This window comes from Balaenoptera physalus, assembly GCF_965194825.1.
Source record: "Balaenoptera physalus genome assembly, chromosome: 11".
Taxonomy (NCBI): domain Eukaryota; kingdom Metazoa; phylum Chordata; class Mammalia; order Artiodactyla; family Balaenopteridae; genus Balaenoptera; species Balaenoptera physalus.
In genome coordinates, this window is record NC_138896.1 from 35401687 (window position 1) to 35422041 (window position 20355).

At 48.8% G+C, this 20355-nt stretch overlaps 1 protein-coding gene across 5 annotated transcripts in view; it reads right to left on the reverse strand.

The window, feature by feature from the left end:
* The window catches only part of DAAM2 (dishevelled associated activator of morphogenesis 2), a 111160-nt gene that overhangs the window by 39188 nt on the left and 51617 nt on the right, over positions 1-20355 (reverse strand). For 4 of the 5 annotated variants that reach the window (XR_014251071.1, XM_082414111.1, XM_082414108.1 and 1 more), the window contains exons 2-3: positions 6611-6836; positions 791-880 (exon numbers count right to left, since the gene is read on the reverse strand). Coding sequence is in view for 4 of the 5 variants with exons in the window: in XM_082414111.1 (XP_082270237.1) it covers positions 791-880; positions 6611-6778 (258 nt within the window). In the remaining variant the exon portion in view is untranslated. Of the gene's footprint in view, positions 1-790; positions 881-6610; positions 6837-12418; positions 12440-20355 lie in introns of those variants that run through there. The other variant, XM_082414110.1, reaches the window with a different exon arrangement.

Below are 20355 nucleotides of genomic sequence, written 5' to 3' on the forward strand. Positions count from 1 at the left end.
GATGAAGGAAAGAGACATAGAGATGGAGGAAGAGAGCAGAAAGCACAGCCACTGGGAAAGCAGAGGGGAGGAGACAAAACCCAATTAAGCCCTGACTGCGGCCCGGCACATCCTTCTAGGGAGGACCACAATCAGGGGACTGACATCTTTTAATGAAGGAGAGGAGGAAAGGGAGGAAAGGGTGGAGAGAGTGGAGACCAGTGTGTGTCCCTGATGTATATGCTGCCCTGGGACAGGGACACAGCCTGGGATGGGGGGGTGGGGACTAAAGATCCAGAAGAGACCACTCACTTCCCCCAAATGGAGTTCTTCCAACAGAGCTGCCCCCAGGTATGGCCCAGGGCGCACACCTTCCCCGCATACGCACAGACACAAGAAAGGAATCTAGACTATTTTTTTTTTTTGGCTGCGCAGCTTGTGGGATCTTAGTTCCCTGACCAGGGATCGAACCCCGGGTGCACGGCAGTGAAAGCACGGAGTCCTAACCACTGGACCACCAGGGAATTCCCTAGACCTGTTATCGTACAGCTCCCTTACCCAGCACCAACTCCTGGAACCCAGTGGGCACCTGCTTACAGGATTTTTGAAAAACAGAATCCTATGTCCCTGAGTGTAAGCTCCATGACAGCAGGGATTATTTTTGTCCTGATTGAGTCACTGTCACTCCTCCAACACCTAGAACAGGACAGGTGTACAATAAATACTGGTTAAATGAACGAGCAAGCATGGAGGCAAGGGCTGCCCGCGCTGTGGACCCTGAGTGACAGCAGAGGGGAATCAGGGAGGGCACCTTCTTCTTGCTGCAGTAGATCTGCCATTTCTTCTCAGGCGGCAGTGCAAACACAGCCTCCCGGTTTTTGTCGGTGAGATCCAATTCATCCTGCAAAGACAACAAGAAATACGTCTGAAACCCAGACACGGTTGACCTTCGAATATTCAGCCCTACAGGAAATTACAGTTCCCTTGAATTCCCTCAAAGCCCCCAGCCTGCTGTCTTCCTCCAAAGAGCATCAAAGATATGATAGGGCAATTCTTCTTCTAGAAGTTCAGCCCCATCCTCCCATCTCCTTGCAGCAAGCCCTTGAGCTTCCATCCAAGCATCTTTCACTTCCTGTCCCCGTCCCTGGCTCCTCCTATCCAGGCCCCCTGTTCCCTGCCCATCTCCTGCATTGCTTTGCTAGCTCCTGGTCCTCTTGCCTGGAGTTTCCTGTCTTCCTTCCTTGTCCTTCTTAAGTTTGTCAACACCACAAATCAAGGCTCGACAAAGAAAGAAATCAGTCTACTGATCCAGTTTTTGCCCTCACCCTTCAAGTCTCTGTGCCCTTTGAGTGTCTCCCCCAGAAAGTCTCTGGCTCCCCCAACCTCAGCATGGGTCCCAGCACAACCGAGAAGACCTGGTAAAGATGAAGAGCTGAGCAACTCTCTCGGCAACAAGGGCACGCCATGACGCGGGAGGTCTGCTGCCCACGGAGGTGTGCCTGCCAGGGACAGCCCTCCGGCTGCACCACCACCAAGACAAGGCCGTGCACACGCAGGCTGGGCTCCAGCAGCTGGCTCACGCTTCCGCAGGAGCAGGACAGGGCAGTTTCTGACGTCATCAAATTTAGGGTAACTCTATAGGTAGTTTGGGGTGATTTTATAGGTTTGGCTGCGCTGAACGGCCCCTAAAAAGTTCTTATTGAAAATTCTTCTCCTGTGATTCCTGAGTTATGCAGGGGCTCATCAAAAAAAAAAAATAGTTAATGGGCCATGGGAACATAATGTGCTTTTCAGCTCAATTCTTGTAAGGTTTTTTTTAAAAAAAATAAAAGCAAAACTTACATTAAGACAAAAAAAAGCATAGTATTACTAATCTTTATATTTTCTAAAGTGATAGTGAAAGTAATATCTAAGAAGGTACAAGGGTCTTAAATATCAATATCTATACTGTTTGTCCTTTACTTTTATTCAACGAGAACATTTTAGACTTTCCTTCACATAGATCAGAACTGTCCAATAGGAATGTAATGTGAGACACATGTATTTAAAAAAATGTTCTGGTCACATTAAAAAATTAAGAAGGAATAGTTGAACTTAATTTTAATAATACACTGTATTTAACCCAAAATATCTAAAATATGGTCATTTCAAAATATAATCAATGTAAAAAAAAAAAAAAAGATCAATGAGGTATTTTACATTCTTTTTTCCAAACTAAGTCATCAAAATCTGGTGTGGATTTCCCATTACAGCTCATGCTGGTTCAGACCAGCCACGTTTCAAGTGTCAGCAGCCCCACGTGACCAGTGGCTGCCATCCTCAATGGCACATTCAAAGAGAACTTGAAACTATGCCCATCGGGTCACCTGCCTTTCGAACTGAAGACTCCAGCAGATCTAATGCTAAAGGAAGGTTCTTCCCTAGAACCACTCTCTTCATATCCCAGGAATGTCCCCAGACCCTGCTCAAGGTTTCTGAAGCATTTCCTTTCCATGGTCAGAATCAGAAATAAAAGAAAAAGACAGAGTTCTGTGCACCTGACACTGCCCAGCACAAACTGCATCTCTCCTACTTTTGCTTATGCAGTTAGTTCCACCCGGCCTGCCCTCCTGGCCCACCCATCCTGTGGACCCTGGTCTAATTCCCGAGCTCAAAGTTACCATCTTCCCGCAAGCCTCCCACAGCCCCTCCCAGGTAAGAACACCTCTCCCTTCCTGAACTCCAGAGGAGTTATGTTCAACCTTGTATTCTGGCTACGTACACACTTGTCTTTTCTCACCAGTGGTCTCTGTCACTAAATCGAAGGACCCTTCTTGGCGATTTTGCTCAGCCCAGGGAGCCCATGACTGCGGACCATCCACTCCTTACTGAGTCTCTCTTCCCTGGTTTCCTGGACAACCACACTCTTGGGCAGTCCCTCCTGCTTCACTCTATGTTCCTCTTGGGACCCCCGACTTCTCCTCCTCTCTCCTACCATCCAACGTTGAAGTCCCAAAGGGCACCATCCTGGGTCCTCTCCTCCCCTCCCTCTATGCTTCACTGGGTGAAGCCTTTGCAGCCATTCTCAAGGACTCAGTGACGATCCTAAACTCTCTCAAACCTGTACCTCCAGCCCACCAGTGTCCTGAGCTCCCGATCCTGGCACCCAGGTGCCTCCTATACTGATCAACTTTGGTGACCCTCAGGTACATCCCACACTCATGTAGTGTCAGGATGTGCCAGGCACTGTTCTCAGTGCTTAAGGTTTACTCATTAAACTTGCAACAGCCCATTTTACAGGTGAGGAAACTGATGCACAGAGAACATATGGAAACTGCGTTCATCCTCCCAGTCCCCTAAGTCTGGGTCTCCACTGGCACATCCTGCCCTGTACAGGGTCCCACCATCCACCCACAACCTCACGTAAGAAACCTGGTGTTTCCTGGTTCCTGCTCACTCGCCAATCCCAACAAATCCTGTTATACTTCCTTCTCAGTAGCTCTTGAATCTGTCCACTTCTCCCCATTCTCACTGCTAACACTTTAGTCCAAGCCACCATCCTCCCCAGCTCGGAGTGCACCAAGAGCCTCCCAGTGGTCTACACAGAACCCTTCTTCAACAGGGTACCCTAGATGGAGGGACCCTACTTTTTTTTAGGAAAATAGATTGGATCACCTCAAACCCCTGCTTAACCTCTTCGGTGGCTTTCTATCACCCTTAGGATCGAATCCAAAATCCTTGGTTATTCTCATCGTGATGGTGTTCTCCCCAAAAGGACCCAGCTCTTTCCTGACTTGAGACTCTCACATCTGCTGCTGCTTCTGCGGGGGACTCCGTGGCCCTATTCTGCACCTCCATTCACTTATCTAACCATCGCTCTGCGTTCAGATCTCAGTGGAAGTGTCACTGCCTCAGGGGAGCCACCATGACCCCGGGTCTAGAAGAAGGCTCCCTGCTAGACACTCCCACAGCTCCCCAAACATTTCCTTTCAAAACACCCACCACATTATCACTACTGTTCAAGATTGGCCTTCCCGTTCGGCATCACGTTCTTGGGGGCAGGAGCTGCTCCTATTGGTTCGTCACTAAATCCCTGGCAGCCCCACGGGGCCCAGCACACAGCAGTCTCTCAAGAACTATTTTTCATTTGTTTGATCAATACCTCACGCTAGTCTTCCTGCAGACAAGACGGGTCTGACTCATCCTTTTTTGCCAAAGTACCTTGTAAAAAAAAAAAAAAACCCTGCCACTTAAAATGCTCAATAAATACTTGGTGACTAAAAGGGCCAAAGGAAGGAACACCCCTCGACATGTCCTTCTTTCAAAACTCACGTGCTCTGCTCAAGAAGATGTCCCTGTCTGGGATGATGTAAGAAATATATTTTTCATCTTCATTCCCAGCTCCTATCCTAGAGCTCTTAAATCCCTTGGAATTTCATGAATGATAGAAGTGATAGGAATATCTTTTGTTCCTGACACAGAGCTCCTAAATCCCTTGGAATTTCCTGGGTGATAGGAGCCTCTTTTCTCCTAGGGAAGTGACTCTTGGTGGACCCTAGATAGCTTCGAGGTGGAGGTTGGCCGCCAGAAGGATCAGGCCTTGATTAGAAGCCTAGAACATTCAGCCTCACTTCCCAAACTCTGGGGAGAGAAGGGCTACAGATCAAGTTGAAAATCTATCATGTCGAAACTGCCATAAAAGCCCCTAAATGGCAAGGCTCAGAGAGCTTCCGGCTGGGTGGATGCATCCATGGGCTGCGAGGGTGGGGAAGCCCAAACTCCACAGGGCAGACTCCTGTGCTCAGGACAGGAGCCTTACGCTTCTGGGTCTAACCCTACGTACACCTTCATCTGGCTGCTAACATGTATTCTTTAGAATATCCTTTATAATAAACTGGTAATAGTAAATAAAGTGTTTCCCTGAGTTCTGTGAGCGGTTCCAGCAAATTATCAAACCTGAGGAGGGGATGGTGGGAACCCCCAATTTGTAGCCACATTGGACAGAAGTGTGGGGAAGCTGGGACCCACCACCTGTGGTTGGCGTCTGAAGTTGGGGGCTGTCTCGTGGATCTGAGCCCTTAACCTGAGGGGTCTGTGCTAACTCTGGGTAGTAAATGTCAGAATTGAGTTAAATCGTAGGATGCCCAGTTGATGTGTGTATAAAACTGGAGAACTGCTTGGTGTGGGAAAACCCACATATTTGGCGTCAGCAGTATTCTGCATAAAAAACAGATTTCGCAGGACTAACACGGATCAGGCTGTTATAGAATAGCTAACGCTATTCTACGCTAGCAAAGGCTTTGTTCTCTCCCACCTCCGGCCCCACCCTGAGGAAAGGCATGAATCACGACAATGAGTTTTCCTGAAGCTGATATGATGAGGAAGGTGGATCACTTTTTCTCATCACGCGCGTGGTACCATCTTACAGTGGTCCTGTGATTTGAAGAGCTGGATCGCCTCAATCAGATACATCCATGACCGAATCCAAGTATGAAACCCCGTTCCCAATCACACTGCCTTGTTTCTCTACAGGGCAGCCATGAGAATGAGTGACCAAGAACTAATGGTAGATGACCTTGTGCTTATTGCTCTCTGCCAGGGTTCAGGCCCAAGTCCTGGGCAGGGGTCCTGCTCCCCAATCCGGGATTTTCTTTGGTGTGCAGGCTTTGTCTCACCATCAGACCTCCCAAGAAAGGAATCATGCTTCTTTCCTGTTCTGTCTCTTTGTGGTCAGAGTATGACATGTCACACACAGGGTGCTGCTGTGGTCTGAACGGGTATCACAAAGGGTCAGGAAGAGCTGCTACCAGTATAAACGATAGAGCTTCTATCTTCCCCAGGCTAGACATGGGATGTCATCATCCCAGACCCTACCCACGTTCCAGGTGTGATACAGGCATCTCTACCTTCTTGTTTCTAGTTAATCATCCCCTGTTCTGAGACTTGTGGTTGCCAAAGGGGAGGGGGTTGGGGGAGGGATGGAGTGGGAGGTGGGGATGAGCAGATGTAAGCTATTATGTATAGAATGGATAGACAACAAGGTCCTACTGTATAGCACAGAGAACCATATTAAATATCCTATGACAAACCATAACGGAAAAGAATATAAAAAATGTATACATACGTATGACTGAATCACTTAGCTGTATAGCAGAAATTAACACAACATTGTAAATCAACTATACTTCAATGAAAAGAAGAAAATCTTTCCCTGTTCTGAGGTACCCGGTGTCCGCCTACAGAATTCCACCCTGTCTCTTCTTTCTGTGCTTGAGATAAAAGGATCCCAGGGAAATTCCAGCGAGCAGAAGAGAAAAAGGTGCCAAGTGCTCTAATGTTCTCTGAGGCCCCTCCCTGCCTGATTTCACAAAGGCGTGGACCTGCTCCTCTCATGGGAGCCTGCTGCTACCCTGCGAGGTCTAAAATCCAGTGGAGATACGACGGAGGTCCACCTTTCATGGTGCCCACCCCAGTGAGTGACTCTGTTTCTCCCCCATAGCGGAAATGTCCTCGGGGCCCACCTCAGCCCCAAGCAGAGTTTCAGTAGGTGAAGATGCCAGCACATGGGCCCTTGCCCTCTGTCTGGCTCTGCCTGCTCTAGCCGTGGCCCTCCCCATTGCCAACCCTCCTCCCTTCCCACCCCCTCACTCACCACCAGCTCTGCAAAGCGGACGTTCAGCTCCTCTGGGTTGGGGATAGGACTGGAGAACTCCATGTACTGTAGGGGGTGGCTGTCCCGGAGGTTGATCTCAGGGAGGTCGCTGCCCCCAAAGCAGCACAGGAAGCCCAGGCCATGGCGGCTCCTCTTGCGGGGGGCCATGGTCACTGCCAGCTGGGGGGACGGTCCGCAGGCAGATGCCCTAGGTCCTCATGGTGATCTGGGTAGAACAGAAAGCACAGAGTGGTCAGGCACGGCAGCTAGGTGAACAGGGACGTGTCCTGCCGCCCTGACTTCGTTGTCCAGCTGTCAGGAGCCTTCAACCCAACAGCCAAGCACCTTCCTTCTCCCACAGCCATGAACACTTTCAGATTCTCCCTCTGTGCCCCTAGAGAAGACAGGAGGGCTGTCGTCACGGAACATGACTTCCAGGAGGTCAGAGCTGGCTCTCAGCCTACCCTCTCTCTGACTGTACAGACGGGAATCCTGTTCCCTGTCCTCTGGTCCCCTGCAGACCAGTTTCCAGCAGGGATCCCTTACTCGCTTGATTCACTCCAGGGTCTGGGGATACCTGCTTTAAAGGTGTCATCCAATAGGGAGGGAAGGACTGAAGTCGGCTGGCAGGGGAGACACCGAGCTAATCACATGGCATGGCTCCTGGAGTGGGGGCCTCCATGGGAGCAGAGGATGGAAGGCTTGCACAGCTTTCTGCCCAGTCTGTTGCAGCCAGGCATGTTTGGATGAATGTGAAATATCAACAGGGCGTGGGTTCACCCACCCATCCAGAAGGAGGGGTGAGCTGGGGGAGCCATCAGAGTGAACCCTCAGTAAGGAAATGGGGCTGATCATTGGAATGGTGTTCAGCCAAGAGTGAAGGGAATCTGGTCAAATCTGCTTTCCATACCGACCAAGAACAGAGGACATCACTATGGCCAGAGATCAGAACTGAGGGCCACCCAACAGTTGGGTGGTTGTTGGAACAGAAAGGGTTAAGTCTTTGCCGCTGGGAGAGCCTAGTTCTATGGTGACCAGCACGAGGCTGAACATTGGCCCTAGTCATTGATGTCACACAGCTACCAGGTAGGTTAAGCCCAATTATCTGCACATGGGCTTCCTGAAAGGGCCAAATGATCCTTGACCAATGGTTCCTAAACATGGTTTCAGATCTGGGCGGGTTCACTAGAGAGAGCATTGCTTATCCACCACCTTGCTACCCAGCCATATTCTCCTCATATTAACATATCCTAATTTTTTGAATATAAATAAGATTCTGCCTTTATCCTTATTGAATATTACATCACAGGTTTAGGGTCAAGATTTTTTTTAATTGTGGCAAAATACATAGATCATAAAATTTACCATTTTACCATTTTTATGCATATAGTTCAGTGGCACTAAATACATTCACATTGTTGTGCAACCATCACCACCATCCATTTCCCGAATTTTTTTCCATCTTGTAAAACAGAAACTCTGTACTCACTAAACAATTTCCCATTTCCCTCTCCCCCCAGCCCCTGGCAACCACCATTCTACTTTCTGTCCCTGTGAATTTGTCTACTCTATGTATCTCCTGTGAGTAGAATCCTACAGCATTTATCCTGGCTTATTTCACTTGGCATCATGTCCTCAAGGTTCATACTTGTGGTAGCAGAATATCCTGTCTTTTTAAGGCTGAATAATATTCCACTGTATGCATATACCACACTTGGTTTATCCATTAATCTCTTGACAGGCACTTGGGTTGCATCCTCCTTTTGGCTATTGTGAATGCTGCTGCTATGAATGTGTACAACTATCTTATTGTGTCCCTGCTTTCAGTGCTTTGGGGTAATACACCCAAAGGGGTCAAGGTATTTTTGAGTCATGATTCTTAGCTGTTTCTCCTGGATTTGGGTCATTAACAGAATGATCAAAATGTCTCCATGGTCTCTACTTACACTGTTGCTAAAAATCTTGACCACAGCAAGGATAGCGACAGGCCCAGATGACGTAGCTACCTTGTCTGGGAATGCCAAAGAAGTAGTCATTAACAGTCTCAGGGGATAGTCCTTCAACCAGCTCTGAACCCATGAACCCATGCGCTTATCTAGCCCTCATTTCTTAAAGACACCCCAGGAGATTGTTTCCTAAGTCCTTGTGGACCTCCAAATACGTCAAATCCAAGGCATTCCCTTGAACCAAGTTCTAGAACCTTATCAAAAAGAGATAAATGTGGCGTAACTTGTTCCTAGTGAACCCAAGGTTACTCAAGGAGAACATTGCTTTATTTCCTAAGCCCTAACAATCTAGCTAATAAATTAGCCATCTGAGCTGGCCTCTCATAAGACATGATGCATTTTAATCATCACTCAAGAGTTTTTTACTGGCTCCACTTTTTCTTTCTTTATAAACTTTGTGACACTTTTTAAAAAATGTTTGCTAGCATTTATTAAATGTATCTGAACACAGAACTTTCAAAAAATTTTCTACAGAATTATTTTCTACCGAAGATATTTTAAGAAATATTGCCCTATACAATCCAAGAATTATACATCTTTTCTACAATATATACAAACCTCAGGTTATTCACGCAAAGGGATTTGATCCTTCCTTCCCTTTATCTATCTATCTATCTATTAAATTAGGAGTTCGGGATTAACGTATACACACTACTATATATAAAATAGAAAACCAACAAGGACAGACTGTAGAGCACAGGGAACTATACACAACATTTTTTAATAACCTGTAAGAGAAAAGAATCTGAAAAAAAATAGCTATATATGTATGTGTAACTGAATCACTTTGCTGTACACCTGAAACTAACAGCACATTGTAAATCAACTGTATTTCAATTAAAAAAAAGACTTTTTTATTAGACCCAGGAATACCTAAAATAACACACTATCCACGGTTGCCTTGTATTATTGGTCATCTTTTCTGGGTTTACGTATTGCCTCTCCACAGCTACAGTGAAGGCTCCTTGAGGGCAGGGGCCATGCCTCCTGCTCCTTTGACATCTCCCCCCTTTATGGCTAATAAAATGCCTTGTGCTTAGTGACTGCTCAGTACATATTTTTTGGTCAATTGGCAAACAACCTGTGCTCACGGAAAAGGAGAAGAGGGGTCTTTATCAATCAGTCAAGAGATATTGATTGAAATCTCTGATTCCTAGTAGTTAAGCCATCAGGAACCCTCGAATGGAACAAGGGGACAGTCTCGAGGCTGGGGGTAGAGGAAGCAGCGGCAAACTAGTGCAGAATCCTGGTTTATGTTGACAAAGGGCTGCAATAGGCTGGCGGTTGAGGAATCAGGGAGGAAGGGAGACATTAAAGCTCTCCAGGCGACTTGATAGCCAATGGGCAAGAGTGGGTGGGACGAAACCCTGGCATCCCACTGTCAGGCTCAGTAAAGCACTAATTCTGTAGGTAGACAGGGGTGGACTCGCCTGGGTCCTCTGCCCGTCGTCAGTTTAGGATGATGATGCAGAGTCCAGACCAGGTCCCCTTGGTTTCATCAGCCTCCAAAATGCAGCTGCAGCTGGCGGGCAAGACTGCTTTGTTGAGGGCACAAGCATGGGAGCGCAGGTCCTAGAGGTGTGGTGAGGCTGGGTGGATGGCATGACGGGGCGGGGGATGGGCTGACGTCTGGGAGGACCTGCGAACTCTCTTCTGCCTTCACTTCCTCGACTTCTCGCTCCCTCACTCTCCCTCCTTGTCCTTCTTTGCCTTCAGCCCCGGAGCCAGGCTTTCCCAAGGGCAGTCAGGGTCGGGGCCGGGGGCTGGCATATAGCTGGCCTACTCCGTTAGTCTTACACTAGCTGTTCACAGCTCTGACTGCTCTGATTGGTTGGTGCCAGGCCATAACTGTCTTGAAATGTTTTTAAGGTCTCCCCTGAGTACAAGAAATGAGGTGGAGTGGCCTCAGGAGGAGGGAAGAAGGAAGAAGTAGACACAGACCCTCCAAACAGGAAGTGCCATCCCCACAGAGAAGGGCCCTAACTGCACCCACTTCGGCCCCCGCCCCGGGAGCGCCGCATTCTTGACCTTTTAAGGGCGGCCTGCTCACAGCTCCTCAGCGTGTTTATGTTCCTGAGGATGCCCTCCTCTCCAGGAACCCCTCTTCAGCCTGTCCCTTCCTCCCTTTCTTGGGGCCCCTTCTGAAGATCCAAGGCTAAAACCCCAGGCCCTCAGCTGGAAAGCATCTAACTTCACAGTAGAGATCTGAAAATTGAGGTCCAAGGAGGAAACGTCTTATCTGAGGTCACACAGCTATGGGGACAGAGCTGGGGTTGAAACCCAGGACTCCAGCGTTCAGGCTGTGGTCTGGTCACTACCCTCACCAGCGCTCCTCCTCCCATGTTAATGCCCCTTGTCCCCATTTTGCCCCAGCCCCCATCTTGCCCCAGCCCCCCTGCAGCCTTCCCCCACCAGAGAAGACCGGGCTCTACAGCTCAGTTTAGAAACAGCTCCAGGAAATTCCCTAGTGGTCCAGTGGTTAGGACTCAGCACTTTCACTGCCAGGCCCCAGGTTCGATCCCTGGTTAGGGAACTAAGATCCCGCAAGCCACATGGTACGGCCAAAAAATAAAAAATCAAAATAGTATTAAAAAAAAAAAAGAAATGTTTAAAAAAAAGAGAAATAGCTCCAATAAACAAGGTTCGCTGTAGACCAGGAGACGGTATGGAGATCCCAAAAGCCCCTTGCTTCTCCTCCACTGGGAGGAACTATCTCCATCTCCCACCACCCCAGTTTCTCTCCCACCCCTACTCTAACCCCCCTTCACTCCAGCAGAGGCTTTGAAGTCAGACGGACTGGGATTTGACTCCTGGCTTTGCCTTCCCATCTGGGTAACCCTGAGCAGGAGGTCTTAACCTCTGAGAACCCCAGGTTCCTCATCTGTGACACCAAGGTAACAATAGCATTTTCCTCATTGGGTTTTGGTGAAGAATAAACGATATAATATAAGTAAAATGCCAGGAGCACCGCAGGCATTCAATAAAGAAGGCCAGCACTGCTACTGTGGCTTCATTATCACGATCACCGGCAAGGTGAGACTTGCCCTGCCCAGAGCCTGAACCGTGAGCCCTTCTCTGGGCACAGACGGGGCCACCAAGGCCTGACATTGTAGGAATTTGCTCAGCCAGATTTAAGAAGCCACCCATCTTTGTCTTTGGTAACTGGGACGTCTGAACCAGAGGATCAGGCCTTTTCCTCAGGCTCTGAGCTACCTCTAGTTGGAAAAGTAAACCCTTGTCATTGACCCTGGGCAGGGAGTGGAAATGTGGAGGTGGCCAGAGCGATTCATTTCTGCAAAATCCTTTTACAAAGAGGAGCCATGGAGGGTCTGCCCATCAAAGGAGAATTGAGAAGCAACATGGAAAAACAGGAAGCAACAACAGAACAAAAGCCAGTGGACTTGAACTTGGGCCTGAGAAATTGACCCCACCCCCCCTACCACCACCACCCACCTTTCTCTCCATGGAAACTTCCCCAACACCAACAGCTCCAAGTCCTCCATTTCCTGTCTGCCTGCCCCCTCCCCTTCTCCCCATGGGGACAAGGTCTTCCCAGGACTATCAGTCCCTAAACCCAGACCAAGTGGCCCATGACGCCAAACTATCCGGTCACCACCCATAAGCCCTCCTGTAACTCTCTCGGGGTCTCCAGTCCTCTGGGTCCGGCCAGACTTCACCTCATCACGGTCGCACCCTCCCACACTGTGGAGAAAACATAGCTCCTTAACTCAGGGGACAGGGCTAGTCACGAGGCAGCTGTGGGTCGGGGGCCACAATGCCATCCTCTCTGGGCCTCAGTTACCTCTCTGTCAGGGTTCAACTGAAGACCTCCGAGGGCCCCTTCAGGTCTAACCGTCCACATTGCCTGGCTCAGTCTCCTTCCCAAAGATCCCCTCAGGGGCTGTCCTCAGCCTACACTGGGCGCTCCTCCCACATTCCACCCCAAGCCAGGAAGCACTTCCTATTACTTGAGTCCAGAACTCCCATTTGGTTTGCAAAGATGAGAATCTTAACCCTTAACCCCAAACCCTGGCCCCAGCTCCTCGACAGACCAGTTTTTATTTACATTAATTAAAGCTTCAAAATCCCCGTATCATTAGTGCTTACTCCTAAGTCTTAAGTTAAAGCAGAACAATATTAGTACTTGAGGCTTTGGTATTTGCCAGACACTGGGCTATAGCTACCTCTCATTCTGTGAGATGGATGGCACCGTTTTAAAGAAGTTATTTAAAGAAAAAAAAAAAAAACCTGTGGTTCAGAGAAGTTAAGTAACTCGCCTAAAGACACACAGCTAGTGATGGCATAGCTAGGATTCAAACACATGACTGTTTGACTCTAAAGCTATAAAACACTAAGCCATAGGGCATGTGTCCAAGGAATACCTGATCTGAGACCTGCTCAGAGCTTTCTCAAGTGTTCTGTAGATCCAGACTCAATAATTCATGATTGAACATTTCCTGTGGGCTGGGCCAGGTGTTTTCACAGCTCCGCAATCTCATTTCAGCTTCACAGTGACCCTGTGAGGTGGTTATTACTATTATCCCCCCTTACAGATGTTGAGATTGAGGCTTCAGCAGCTGTTACACGGCTTATCAATGACACCCAGCAGCTAAGGGACACAGCTGGAACTGCAACGAAATATTCTGACTCCAAGTTCAGTGCTTTTGGCACAGAACCAAAGCTGACTCATAAACCCTTCCTTTAGCTCTTGGGATTGATGCTGTCACTTTGGGATGTTCAAGTTGCCTTTTCCAATCCCCTCTCCTGAGCTCCATACGTGGGGGTAACAGGGCAAGGATATGCTGTTGGCATCTCTCCTTGGCCACTTCTCAAGTGCCAAGTAGGAGCCAGGCCCTGAGCTGACAATTTTGTGCTTTATCTCATTTATTGCCCCCAACCCTCCAAGAGCATGACTATCCCTTCTTACTGATCCTTAAGCCTCCCAAAGATCAGGCAGCTTGCCTAACAACCACATCCTGTGGGTGAGGGGCTGGATTCTGAGGACAGCGGTGTCGCCCTTGAACATACACGCTCTTAACCAGCTTCTAGATCGTGTGCTGGACACTGACCTGGGTGGTGAGGGCACAGGAGTAAACAAGGCCTGGTCCCTTTCCTGGAGCAGGTCCCCTTCTAGCGGGGGAGCCGAGGGAGTCAAGGCAGTAACAATTCAGAAGGATGGGGTGAGAGAGACTGAGAAAGGGGACCTGGACCAGCCTGGGGGGTGAAGAAGAAGTCAGGGAAAGCTTCCAGGAGAAGGTGATATTGAAAAGGTTTTTTTTTTGTTTTTTGGTTTTTTTGGCTGCGCCGCACGGCTTGTGGGATCTTAGTTCCCTGACCAGGGATTGAACCCAGGCCCTCGGCAGTGAGAGCACGGAGTCCTAACCACTGGACTGCCAGGGAATTCTTTTTCTTTTTTTTTAAATTTTTTTCTTTCTTTTTTTTCTTCTTTTGGCCGCAGCTTGTGGGAAATTAGTTCCCTGACCAGGGATCGAACCCGTGCCCCGTAGTCTTGAAAGAGATAAGAGAATTAAGGGAGGGTGCAAGCGGTGGGAAAAGGCATTCCAGGCAAGGCAACAGCATAAGCAAAGGCACGGAGGGAGAAACAGCACAGAGTGCATGAGGCCAGCATCCTGTTAATTTGTGGCTACGCTAGTATGAAAAGGGAATCAACAGGGTATCCAAGTACCTTGACTTGACGGCAGAGCTCAGGCACCCTGGGGAGCCTGCTCCTTTGCCCTCTTCTCCCAACCAGGTCCCCCGGGGCCCGGGTCTGGGAATGGGGCCCAGAGCTCCCCAGAGATGCTGCACGAAACATAAGAAATGTAAACCATGTCCAGTTCCCCAGGCAGGAGATTCCTCCCTACATACTGACCCTTCCTGTGCCACTGGGCGTCACCTGGGAAATGGCCCCAGGCCCACCTTATCCAGGACCCGGTTTCCCAAGCGTCTATGCTTTTCCATCCCAGGCCATACTTCCGGAGCCTTCTGCCCCCCCATCCCTCCACCACCCCGCTACAGCACACCTGCTTCCACTTCAACCCTCTGAAGACCCTCCCCTCATGCTCCGTGGCTAGCAAACGGGCTTGGGACCCCTCACAAGCTTACCCCTGCTTCTACCCTGAAGCTGCCTGAATTGCCAACATCCAACTCTACCCCACAGACTTGGTTGGGTTCTGTCCAACTGCCATGAGCTCTGTGTGACTTCAGGTAAGTTACTTAGCCTCTCTGAACCTCGGTTTCCTCATCTGTAAAATGGGGAAATAATAATAGTACATACTTCATAGGGTTGTCATAAGAATTAAATTACTTAGTATTTGTAAAGTACTTAGAACAGTGCCTAGTAATAGTAAACACTATTAATAGCTATATAGATAAGCTACTGTTATAATTATGAAGACACCTGAAAATGTCGACTGTATGTATTACAGAAAGGTTCTCCATGTGAATGAGTCTTACATAGTATTACAGGGGTTGACAAATATCACAGGGGTCAAATCCAGCCCACAGCCTGTGTTTGTAAATACAGTCTGATTAAAACACAGCTACACCACCTATTCATCGTCTATGACTGCTTCATGCCACAGAGACCCTAGGGCCCACAAAGCCAAAAATAGTTCCCCCCTGGCCCTTTACAGAAAGTTTACTGATCCCTGTGTTATTAGGTTGAATCATATGTAGCTGACAGTGTTCAATTCTTTTCAGTCTACAAAACCATCAATTTCATATGGTTCAACTTAGTATAGCATATGAGCTCACCACGAATCCTGTCTTACCCATTAAAACAGGAAGTGCCCTGCTTTAAATCCAGTGACTCTGATCATAATAAAGTTATGATGATCAGTTTTTGAACATCTACCATGTTCAAGGTTTATCTCAAATGTGTACCACACTCCTGTAGGGTAAACGGGATCACCGCCCTGCTCCCCTCCTTTACAGGTGGGGAAATTTGAGGCTCAGAAAGATGCAAAGTGTGAGCCTAGGACTCAAGCCAGGTCTCCAGACCCCACGTCTACCATATTGTCCCCACTGGGTGCTGTCTAAGAGGCTGCTGGGAATGAGATCCACCTCTTACTAGGACAAAAAGTGGAGATCGTGAGCACTTCTAGACAGCGCTCGGCCACGTGGTGGACAGGGCCCAGTCGTGACTTCCCTGTCGGCCTCAGGACAGAACGCAGAACAATCTGACTTGTATTGTGAGCCTCAGGCAGGGCTGGGGAGGGGGCGGGGAGCACTTTCAAAAATAAGCAAGCTCTCTTTCCAGGACTGGGGAGCTATTTTTAGCAGCCGCCTAAATTATGGTTTCCCCTCTGCTCTGGGAAAGGCAAGAAAGTAAAAGTAAACTCTCATAGCCCCAGGGTCCCCGCTGCAGGGTGGGAGAAGAAGGAGAGAAAGGGGCGTCTTGCTGGGAAAGTGAAACTGAAAAAGTCCCCAAAGTGACATTTCTCTGAATTGGGGGCGAGTGTGGAAGTTGTGGATTTTCCAATTGGTTTTCTCATTTTGAGAAATGATAAAGAGAACATAGGTTTCTTTGTCTCACCAGGACAGAAAACAAGCAGATAGTAGCTCTCCAAGGCCATGGTCAAGCATGCATTCGTTCATTCATTCACTCACTCATTCATTCATCCATCCATTCATTCCCTGAGTGACTGCCATTCACAAAGCAATTTTCTGGGTGCTTTAGATGAGCCAAACATCAAACCCCATCCTCAACCGGGTTTACGGTGTTATTGGGGAGGCACGTGTATAAACCACCAGGATGCAAGGGAGAGAAGGAGGGAGGGAGTTCCAGGCTCTGGGACTGCAAGGAGGGGAGAGTGGCTTCTGGCTGGGGTGGTCTGGAACATTCACCAGAGGAAGTGGCATTGAAGCTAGGTCTCAGAGGAAAGAGGTCAACACGTGCCAGTGGGAGGGTCCAAGAAACCCATTCACGACAAACGCGTGCCAGAGTGAGGACCTGGCATCCAGGTGAGTGAGGGGCCAAAGGAAGTCGCTGTACCAGGCTGCGACGCAGGGCTCAAAGAGGTGCAGCGGAACACAAGATGGGGACCGGATAAAGGCAGGCTTTGAATGGCAGGCCAAGGGGGAGGAGGAGGAGGAAGCAGCTCAAGGATGGTTGGTTTATTGGCTGATTAGTTGATTGGCTTATAGTAAAGGAGAGCCCGTGAGGCGTGATTCGAACTGGGATTTGGACGAACAATTCTGGTGGCATTGTATCAGGGTGGATTACAGGAGAGATGGGAGAGGGGGAAGAGTCTGGAAGCAGTTCTGTTTGATTCAGAGTTAATGAGGCCCTGAGCTGCCAAAGAGGAGAGGAGGGAACAGATGCCGGGGATGTCACGGAGGGGCGTGCGTGCCCGCACGTGTGTCACAGCATGAGGGGGCTTTGGCAACACAAAGACTGGGCACAGAAAGCAAGGACTTGGGCTGAGAAGGGGAGGGAGCTGTGGGGAGCTCTTTGGGCAACAGCTGTGAAGTAAAAGGGAAGAAGGAATTTCAACACCCAAGTCTCTGCTACCCATTAGAGCCAGAGGCCCGGGGCTCCCGGCCAAAGGGAAACCACCCAACACGTGACAACCCATCCTCACCCCCTTCTGCTTCCGGGAAGCCGAGCCCCTCCCCTGGGCCACACCAATGGGGCTGCTTTATTGAAGGGCTGCAGGGAAAACTACCCCCAGCTTCCTCCTGGGCCATCCTGCCAGGTCTCCCACCAGAGCGCCCAGCGTGCAGAGAACTCACACCATTCTAGGCAAGCCGGGGCCTGGGAGAAGCTCCCTACCGCCCACTCCTCCTGGGGTCCCAGACAAAGGCATTCCGTCACTCATGAAGGTGGGACCTCGAGGTCCCGTCAAGGCAAGCCGGCCCTGGGACCCTCGCTGGGCCTGTACACCTGGTCACACTCTGGACCCTGGGCTGTGTCTTCCCCAGATGCAGCGTCTCCTTACAATCCTGCTAGCCCCACTCTGCGTCCTGCACTCACACCAGAAAAGGCCCTGCGTGTGTGCCGGGGCCTGGCTGGACATAAATCCTGGACCGCAGGCACTTTCCACCTCTCCAGGGTGGGAAGAGTAGGGGAGGGCGGGGGCGGGGGGAGGGGAGCTGAGCTAACTCCTGGACGCAAGCGACTGAAAAGGCAGACCCAGGGGGACCCCTCACCTGCCCGTCACTCTTGTTCATACAATTTCATCCATCCATTCATTCACTCTGACAAATATTTGTTGAGCACTTAAGTACCCAACTAATAAGAGCCGGAAAAATACAAGGGTGAACGAGTTCAATGCGGCGGGGAAGGGAGACAATCAAATGAACATCATAAAGTGTGGATATGGTTATGATAGGGATAGTGCAGGTGTGTGGGTCTGGGAATGTCTGCAGAGCTCTCTCCCAGTGAGGGGGGGGGGTTCCATTCTACTCTGAGCTCCCTGTTCATACAAAGGGTTTAGAGGGGGCATCGTGTAGTGGAAAGGACACCAGGAGATGATCAGAGAAGTCAGCAAGGGTTCAGGACCAGACATGCATCCCAGGGTTACTAATGCTATAAATGACTGAAAACTGCCAAAATGTTAAAATATAAGGATTCGTTAGATAGATGATAGATAGATAGATAGATAGATAGATAGATAGATAGATAGATAGATAGATGACAGATAGGCAGAAAGACAGACACACACACACGTATGACAGCTTGAAGTAATTATCTTTGGGTTGCTGGAGTTTAGGGTTATTTTTCTTATCCTTTTCTGGATTTTTTCAAATTTCCTACAATGAGCATTTATCCTTTTCATCAGAAAAGATAATATTATTTTTAAAAGAAGAAGATAAACACTAGACTAAAAATGAGGAGACTCAGGTTCGAGTCCCAACTCTGCCCCAGCAGTTTACCTGCGCAAGGCAGGAATGACCTTGGCTAAGAGCATCATTTCTCTGAGGCTTGTCTGTGAATGAGGAGGTCAAACCACACGCTTTCCAGAGTTCCTTCCACACCAGACACTAGGCTCTGTGCCACAGAACACACGAGGTGCTAAATGATGCTGGTTGAATGGAATCCTATCCCCTGAGCTCCATTAGTTCATCCTTCATTCAATGGTTCATTCATTCCACCTCCACTGTTTTCAGCAGTTACTCTATGCCTAGCACTGCTCCTGGTGCTGGGGATTTAAGGGCAACTACGCAGATATAGCTCCTGCCCTCACAAAACTATAGTCTCCCAAGCTCCAAGTCCCCTTCCATTGTTCTTTTTCTTCCCGCCCTAACGCCCCATCCTTTTAATGCATCTTTTACCTTTTTTCCAAAATGCCTCAGGTGCATCTGTTTCGTTCTCAAACACCAAGCTCCAGACCTGGTCCAGCCCCACAGGATCTCAGGCTGGGACCAGTGCCGAACTCTCATTTTTCCCCTCTCCCAGCATTCTGCAAACAGCCCTTTGAATAACATTTCTAGGAGCACCTGATTCTGCATTCCTAGGTTCAGCATCCCTCAGGGTTCCCAATCCAAACTGAAAGCCAACCGCTTACATTTTTAGGATTAGCCATTTGGTGGGGCTCACAAATTTCATACTAAACCAGCTTTGAAATCAGATCTATATCCATGTGTCAGGGAGGACTGGAGCGCTCCTTACTGCTGGTGAGAGTGCAGAATGGCACAGCCATTACGGAAAACAGTTGGGCTGTTTCTTAAAAAGTTAAACTTACACCTCCATATGATCCAGTCATCTCATGCCAAGGTGTTTTCCCAAAACAAAGGAAGCATATGCACATACAATGTCTTATTCATGAATGTTCAGAGCAGCTTTATTTGTAATAGCTCCAAACTGGAAACAACCCATATGTCCATCAACAGGTGAATCAAGAAAAAAAAATTGTATAGTGTATCCATAAAATAGAATATTACTCAACAATAAAAAGGAATGAGCTATTGATATATGCCACACGTGGATAGAGCTCAAAATAATTACACTAAGTACAAGGAACCAGAGCATAACAGGGTACATACTGTATGAGTCCACTTGTCTACAATTTGAGAAAATGCAAACTAATCTATAGTGAATAAACCCGGGTGGGTGATTGCCTATGGAGAGGGTGGAGGGCGGGCAGCGAGGGGGTGGATTATAAAAAGGCACAAGGGAATTTTGGGGGATGATGGTCAAACATGATCTTGATGGTAGTGATGGATTCAAAGGCACATACATATGCTAAAATGTATCAAATTATGTACTTTAATTATGTCAAGTTTATGGTATGCCAATTATACCCCAACAGAGTTGTTAAAAACAAACAAAACAGGTCTGTTCCTAGCCTCGCCATCTCCAACTGCCAAGGGCTCTGGCCACTGCAGCTGGCAAACCTCTAGATGATTGCTAGTATCATAAGCTGCTCTACAGGTTCTAGGAAAGACCTCACAGCCCAGAGGTGGGGGGAAGGGGAACAAGGAGCTCCCTCCAGGCCCAGGCCTCAGCTGATCTGGTCTGGTCTGGTCTTCCAGGAGGCGGGTGGTTTACTGTAAGGAGTGTGTGCGTTCATATTAAGCCTGTGGCTAAGTTACTTAGGGCCTGTGAGCTTCACTGCCTTCATGGGCACATGGACGACAAAGCCCACCTCCCAGGGCTACTGGGAGCATCAAACAAAGAGCACATATCAAGAAGCTGGCACAGCACTGGGCACATCACAGGCCCTCCAGCCGGGTTCCCTTCCCCTGTCCCGGCCCCAGCCTCCTCCCAGTGGTGGCTAAGGTTCAGGGCTCTGC